Raw genomic sequence first — 8,065 nt, 5'->3', positions numbered from 1 at the left:
CAAATTTATCGAGGAAGGCTATAGGCTATATATTATCCCCGTATTCTTAAAGCAATGGAGACAACGCGGGTGAAACCGCGCGGCGTCAGCTAGTTTTTAGATAATTAAAGTTCGGATAATAACTACCTACATTAATAAACTTGTAATAAAGCGGAAGCGTTTTTTGTATGTTGTCTAGCAGTGGAATCGGAAAAATTGTTTTTGTAGACAGATTCATGAGGAATAGCACTAGCAGACGCCACGCGGTTTCACCCGCGTTGTTCCGGTATATTTTTGTAATTAAACACTTTTTGAGTATTAATATAATATTATTTATTATTGCTTTATTAGTATTATTTAATATTACAGGTTACAATATTAAGACCACAATGAAGTCATTACAAAAGTGTCGTGGTGTGTTTTCTCGGTGTGTGACAGTAGCTGTCACCTGTCATTCACAAATTACAGACAACATATTAAAATATGTTGCCATTCTTACAGTTCCTGTTTCAGTGGGCATATCGCATATAAACTATTTTTCACAATTCCCGGAACCATGGACTTTTCCAGGTTATATTGTGATAATCTTTTTTTATTATTCTTTACAAGTTGACTACAATCTTACCTGGTGGTAAGTGATGATGCAATCTAAGAGGGAATCGGGTTAACTTCTTAGGAGGAGGATGAAAATCCACACCCCTTTCTGTTTCTACAAGACATCGTACCGGAACGCTAAATCGCTTGGCGGCACGTCTTTGCCTGTAGGATTAGGTACGGCTGAAGCCTCGCACCAGCCAAACCTGGACCAATTAAGAAAACCTCAATCGGCGGTTTTGTAAATCCACCACGCATACCACTGCGCCACGGAGGCCGTCAAAATGGTGGTATCGATGCCCTTCGCTCACGACTTCATACCCGAGCAGTCTTTTCCTCTGCCACGCGCGCACGACCTCACACCCGCAGTCCTTTCCCCCGTCGCCCGCATATCATGGGAACCTGTAACGATAGGGTCAATGATTTGTGTCCTATAGAAGAGGGATATTTGGAGCTTAAATCCATCACGGAGGAATCTCCAAGACGAGGTTGTGTGAACTTTTAAAATGACTATCAGATTTTAATGATATTATTGACTGGTACGGACGGCTTAACGTACCTCCCTACCCTACCTACTTCTACCCTCCGAGAAAAGCTTTGTTACACGGTTTATCACGGAATTATCAAATCGAAGCTTATTGAGAATTTCTTTGACTCCTATTTCACACTTGATCCAGGGGCGATTCAGTAACGAAGTTTATATAACGTGCGGGACTTCAATTCAGCACTATTTCTCTCTATCTATATACTTATAGAGGGGACGTCTGACGAGGCCAGACGGGTGATCAGTCCTAATTATGGACCATTCCACCCAATTCCCGTGGTAAAAGGACACAGGTTCACTGGTGTCTCGACAGTGTTCCCCCCTCAAATCTTCCTGTAGCCTTCGTGAACCTAACAATATCCCCTATACTGAGATCTGTCAGGTCTACTTCATTTAATGTATCCTTACCTAGTAACTCCCATCTTACCAGCGCGAACATGGGACACTCAGCTATAAAGTGATAGCTGGTCTCCTCCTCATCACAACCTGGACATGATGAATCTTCTACGATTTTCATTATCTTCAAGTGTCTATTGAGCAGACAATGTCCAGTTGTCATGCCTGCTACCAGTGCTATGTTGGGTCTGCTTTGTAACAGTAGTTGTGTTGTTTTCTTCTTGTCGAATGACTTGAGGAACATTTTTGACTGTCTGCATTTAGTCGAGCTATTCCATCGTGTATTCGATTCTCTTTCTATGATTCCTTCAATAACCCTCTTTATTATTGAGTATGGTATGGGTAGGCAGGGCTCCGGCCCTAGGAACTCGAGACCTGCTCCCATCCTGGCTAGTTCATCTGCTTTTTCATTGCCGTAGTTCCCTTGATGTCCAGGAACCCAGGCAATGGTCACTTTAGTCCTTTCAGCCAGAGAGTTCAATATGTTCTTACACTCTCTTACTAGGGCTGATGTGGTATCATTTCTTTTAAGCGCTTTTAGTGCAGCTTGACTATCACTATATATAACAATTTCTTTGGTTTCTATATCTGCTAAGTCCATCAAATCGAAGGCACAAACCATAATGGCGTATGTCTCTGCTTGGAAGACGCTTGCAAATTTGCCTAGACTGATTGCCTGGTCCTTGTTTGGAATGGTGCTGTAGAAAACTCCAGCACCACTGAGCTTTGTGGATTCCCGCCTTGATCCATCTGTGTAACACACTATGCTGCATTCATGGGCGGTTTCTAACTGCCATGTATCTTTTGATCCTATATGTACTCTATATTTCTTATCGAAGATGCGCTGTCTCTTGATAAGGTCATTGTTGTTGACTATCATTGACAGTTTATCTCCGTAAACTTTATCTATATCTGTGTGTCCTTTGTCCATGAAATTACCTTTCCACTGTTTGGACACTTTCATTCTATACCATTGTTCTAATGCATTCTTTTTAGCTCTTAGGTCCAAGGGATATAGTCCCAAAAGGACCTCCAGCGCTGCAGAGGGTGTTGTCCTAATAGCACCTGAGATCATCAAGGACGCCAACCTTTGTACCTTAGTTAGTTCTTTGCTGTTTGACTTTATTGCAGCTCTATGCCACCAAACAGTAGCTCCATACAGAACTCTAGGAAGAATGATAGCTGTATATATCCATTTTATTACTTTTGGCTTCATACCCCAGGTTCTGCCCACAGCCCTTCTACATTGCATTAGAGTTAGTTTGGCTTTAGCACACTGCACTTGGATATGAGTTCTAAATCTTAGGGTATGGTCTAAAATAACCCCCAGATATTTGATTTCTTTTGTAATTTCTAGCTTGACACCTTCAATTGTAATAGGTATCAGGTGTGCCTTTCTGCGTCTAGTAAACAGCACTAGTTTGGTCTTGGAGGGGTTGAGGTTAAGACCTTTTTCTCGACACCAAGCCAGTGTATTTTTTATGCCTTTGCACATTATGTTTCTTACGGTATGCAGATCTCTGCCCGTGACTAGGAGTACGCCATCGTCAGAGTAGGCCTGCATATAAATTCTCATATCATTGATCTTAACTATTAATGAATCTAATAGGAGGCACCATAGCAAAGGCGATAGACAGCCTCCTTGAGGAAATCCTCTGGTAGATCTTACAGTTTGAGTCTCTCCTCCTAAATCTGCTGAAATCAGTCTATGTGTTAGCATGTTCATGATCCAGCTTTTTACTATATCGTCTATCCCGTCGCGGTTAAGTGCGAACTCTATTGCTCTTCGGTTTGCTCTATCGAATGCCCCTTCTACATCGAAGAAACATCCCAGTGCAAATTCTTTGTAGTTGATAGACCTTTCTATCCTAACCACTAGATTGTGTAAGGCCGTTTCTGTTGATTTGCCCGCCATGTAGGCATGTTGATTGTTGTGTAGTGGCCAGGTGCTCAAGGTAACTTTTGATCTAATGTACCCATCAATGATTTTTTCCAGTGCTTTTAATAAGAAAGACGACAGGCTTATGCATCGATGGGATTTCGTCTCTTGGTATGTTGTCTTTGCTGGTTTCGGAATGAATACCGCTTTAACTTTGCGCCAGTTTAACGGCAGATAACCGCTAGCCAGACTTGCTCTAAATAACGCTATTAATGTATCTCGTATGTACTTGAATGCTACCTGCAGCATTTTCGGGAAGATACCATCCGGTCCTGCTGCTTTATAAGGAGCAAATGAGTTGATGCTCCATTCTAGATGTTCTGTGGTGATGATATCTCCAGCTTCCGACCAGTTTAAATTAGTATTTGGAAGCGTATTTTCTTCGTGATCTGTTATCTGGCAGTCTGGAAAATGTGTTTTCATCATTATATCCAGTACCAGTTTGGGATCAGATACTAGTTCATCATTGTGTTTTATACTTCCTAGTCTACAAGTTCTATCCTTGGCTAGCACCCTCACCAGACGGGCAGCTTCTGGATATTCAGTGATACTCTCGCAGTAAGAGTGCCAGCCTTTTCTCTCCTCTTTTCTGCATTCATTCCGGAATGCAGTTCTTATACTTCTGTATTCTATCCAGCTTGCATCATCATCTCTTTTGAGAGCAACTCTAAGAGCTTTGCGTGCTGTCTTCCTAGCCTTTCTTAAATCTTTGTTCCACCAGGGTTGACCTTTCCCTAGTTTTATCTCTCTTGGTGGACAAGCGGCTTTGTAAGCTTTCACCAATATTAACTCTAGTTCCTTTGCTCCTTCTTCTAATTCTGCTACGCTTTTGTAGGTCATGCGACGAGGTACCCAGCTACCTAACGTTGAGGCAAAGGCTACCCAGTCCGTTTTCCTAGCGTTTCTTACTAATACTCTTTCCACCTCAGTATTTACTTGAAAAGTAATCCTTCGATGGTCCGAGAACGATTCCTCTAGATCAACCTTCCACTGTTTAACGTATTTGGTCATATCATTGGTCGCTAATGTAATGTCTAATACTTCCTTCCTTGTTCTTGTAACGAAAGTACTGGTGTTACCTATGTTCACGATCTCGAGACCAGTACTTACTATAAACTCCAAGAGTTCCTCTCCCTTAGCATTAGTGTTAGTACTACCCCACGCCAAGTGATGTGAGTTAGCATCGCACCCAATAATAATAGGAGTTTCCTTACCTCTGTATTTGATTACAGTTTCTTCAAGTTCTCTTGTTGGCGGTATGAAGTCGGTCTCGCTTGGAATATAAGCGGAGATGAAGGCCACTCTTTCCTTTTTTCCATCATCGAGAGGCGTATTAATTTCCACCGCCACAAGATCTCTGTAAAACTCTGTTGCTATTAGTCCTAATGACTTGATCCTGTTACTGGCATAGATACATGTTCTGGGGTCTAACTCACCGTCATAGTGGTATATGGTTTCTCCTCCCAGACTACCCATGCCCGCCACTCGTCCCTGAGCGACGTATGGCTCTTGTAACAGGGCCAAGTCAATTTTTTCTTTAACCACGAATTGACATAACTCAACCATGGCTTCCTTGCAGTGATGCAAGTTTAACTGAAGTATTCTTAGTGTGTGTGTGGTTTTGTGTGTATTTGTGTGATTAGTGATTTGTGAGAATGTGAAGTTGTGTGTGTGTATGTGTGTTGCTTGTGTAGTGTCTTTACCAGCACATGTTGATTAAGAGTCCGTCAGCGGGATTCCTTTAGGGGACCCGCGAGTTTCTCGTCACCATACATGTGCCGGCTCTTTTGTGTGCCGGTTTCAGCGCGCAACAAGCCCGCCGTTCCGGATGCACCGGCGCTAGGAGGGCACTGTGGGGGGGTACTATTGTCCCCACTGGCACCTCCACTGCTTTGGTAATCCGTATACGACGTTGCCGGTCCCGAGCTTCCACCAGTCGCACCCGTCGGTGGGCGTTGTGAAGTGTCCTCCATTTCCACGTCGGTAGTGCCTACTTTCTTGCCTTTAAGAAGTCTGACCTGTACCTTTATAAGTTCATAGTACAGCCATACTTCACCTTTATCAAAGACTTTACAGACCTCCTGAGGGACTCCCACAATCAGTCGCTCCCCCAATGTGAGAGGCTCCCGAACTATGAGATTCCATTCAGGGATCTGTAAGTCTGTTCTCGTCTTGTTTTGTCCTTTCAGGCGATTTAAAGGGCAGCTCAGTCTGTTTTCCATTCCAGGAATCCAAATGACTGCCTTGGCCCTATCTCGCCTGACTGACCTGATCGGGACACCATTGTATAGACCCAAGTCGCATGACAGCAACCAGTCCCTCGCCATCCCGTTGGCTGGTGTCACAAGGTAAAATCCTTCCGACACCAGCCCCGAGGCTACGAAGTTTAACTTGTCACTGTCAACGTCCTGCTCAATAGCCTCCCCGATCAGGTCACTCAGTCTTTTCCTAATTTCTTTTGCCAGTTCAGCGTCGACCAGGACACCGTCGGCCCGATGAAAAGCCACAGCCAGTTCGCTCAGCTCCCTAGCTGTTTTTCGCGGCCCTTCCTGTGACCTAGGTGGACGACGTTTCGCTGGTCTCTGCTCCTCTGGGTCGGTTCCCTGATGTTTGACTTTTGGCGGTCGTGTCACTCCCGATCCTCCCGCAGCCGACGAGGTTTCTTCAGCCGGCTGCTGGAATATCGGTCGCGATCCCGACATCGCGTTCTGTCTCTTTAATTTAGCTCTTTCTCTCTTAATGCTCCTTTTGGATCGGACAGTAGTGAAGCCGCCCTCATCACAGCCTGTCGACTGTGGTGGCGGCGACCTCAGTAGGTCCTCCTCCTCTCTCACATGTAAGGTACTAAGTTTACTATGGAGGTCTATAACCGGTCCTCCGGGCGGTAACAATCGTTTCTGCGAAGCATTGCCCTCCCCAGAATACGAGGGGCAGCCTGAGGCGACTGTTCGGGACGAGGTTAGCCGATCAGTCGCCCCAGCGAGGGGGTCTCCGTTCCTATGGGGGGGAACGGTACCCTCCTGGGGTAGTCCACAGGTATTTTTGTTCGCGTCCATTCTTGTAATTTGAGGGGGGGGTAGGAAAAGTTGTTGAAAGGAAGGAGTGCATGGGATGTAAGGTAAATAGGTGGGGGATAGAGGACGTACAAGCTGCGGGGGGATAATCGCAGCCTGTACCGCCATGACCATACTCAGCTGTTGCAGTCCGAGGCAGATAAAATACTAGGTGCAGGCTCGTTACCAACTGCAACATTGCCCGGGATGTACGACTGAGTCCCCCCTGTCCACCCAGGCCCAGCCATGTTGTGCCTGAGAGGGCACGGAAGACTCAGCTGCGTGGACGTGTATGGGTCAACTTATGTTGATGCCCTATAGCCCAGCCCGCACGCCTGAGCGTGGCAATCAACATCCACACCCCTTCTCTCTATCTAACACGATATTATAGAATGAGAAAGATAAAGGTGAATTCTAAACTCGCACTTGCGAAAAACATCGTTACAGAATAGCTGCACTACAGGACTCGAAACTATCACCTCAATATCTCGAGCCACTTACTAACCACTGACCCAACTAGACAGGTACCTTAAGTTTACAATAATTATGAGTATGTATAGCAATGCTGAGTGTTCAACTGTGAACTGAAGCAAAGACATCGCAAAATAGCTCTAATGCTATAGGCTTTATTAAGACTTGAGACGATCCGTTAACAAATGTAGTGTGACCATGCTATCGCGTGTTACACGAAGGAATTCACGCAGGTGAAATATTTTGATTGAGATGAAAGTCTTGTAAACACGCCAGCTGTTGAAGTTGATAGTTAGCGGTGAGCATCTAAATAACTATTCAAATAAATAAAATAGATGTGTCTGTTTGTAATTATAAATTAACAGGTTTTTAGTAAATGCAAGTGTATGTTATTCTGTCTCTTTGTCAATTGATCTGAAACGCCTGGACATTATACGACGATTTATATAGAATGTTCACTGGCAGTTTTTTTCTTTTAATAGCCCTTGACTAAAATCTCACCAGCTGATGGTAAGTACCATTGCAATCTAAGATGAAAGCGGGCTCACTTGGTAGGAAGAGAATAAAAATACATACTCCTTTCGGTTTCTACACGACATCGTACCGAAACGCTAAATCGCTAGACGTTCGTCGTTGTCGGTAGGGTGGTAACTAGCCACGGCCGAAGCCTCCCACCATCTAGCTGATGTCATAAGAAGTAATATATTTTATCCCCGTATAACGGGAACACCGCGAACCGTCCGCTATCATTGTATACAAGAGTCATAAACGCAGAGGGATCAATTATTATTAAATATTTATTAATGTGTGCACGTGTAATATTTACATATTACGGATAAACAATAAATACCTACTAATGATTCAACCTAAACAATAAAAGTAATAAATTTCGTTAACCAAGTAAAACAATAGTTATAAATAATTCATTAAATATGTAAGTAATGTTTATTAAAAACAATGAATCATAAAATTGTTTAATAAGAAACATGTGTTTAATATTTTTATTTAAAAGGAATTATACATACGTAATTTAAAGAATTCCTTTACATTTAGCTTTACCAACTATAACAGCACCTTCACACTGATCCG

The 8,065-nt window shown here is 43.6% G+C and overlaps 1 protein-coding gene across 2 annotated transcripts; it reads right to left on the bottom strand.

Moving 5' to 3' along the window:
- Positions 1-1,303: 1,303 nt before the first annotated feature.
- Positions 1,304-5,029, bottom strand: LOC112056061 (putative 115 kDa protein in type-1 retrotransposable element R1DM). Of its 2 annotated transcripts, none has more exons than XM_024096400.2 (2): positions 4,889-5,022; positions 1,304-4,819 (listed from the first exon to the last, which is right to left on the bottom strand). In XM_024096400.2, exons 1-2 carry the CDS (start codon positions 5,016-5,018, stop codon positions 1,413-1,415), a joined length of 3,537 nt encoding a protein of 1,178 aa, XP_023952168.2. In that variant the 5' UTR covers positions 5,019-5,022; the 3' UTR covers positions 1,304-1,412. The 2 variants fall into 2 exon arrangements, 1 of the variants encoding a protein (XP_023952168.2); XR_008250896.1 differs by having other exon boundaries at positions 4,670-4,809; positions 4,889-5,029.
- Between the last annotated feature and the right edge of the window lie 3,036 nt (positions 5,030-8,065).

This window comes from Bicyclus anynana, chromosome 6 (assembly GCF_947172395.1).
Source record: "Bicyclus anynana chromosome 6, ilBicAnyn1.1, whole genome shotgun sequence".
Taxonomy (NCBI): domain Eukaryota; kingdom Metazoa; phylum Arthropoda; class Insecta; order Lepidoptera; family Nymphalidae; genus Bicyclus; species Bicyclus anynana.
This window is presented reverse-complemented; position numbering and strand designations above follow the sequence as displayed.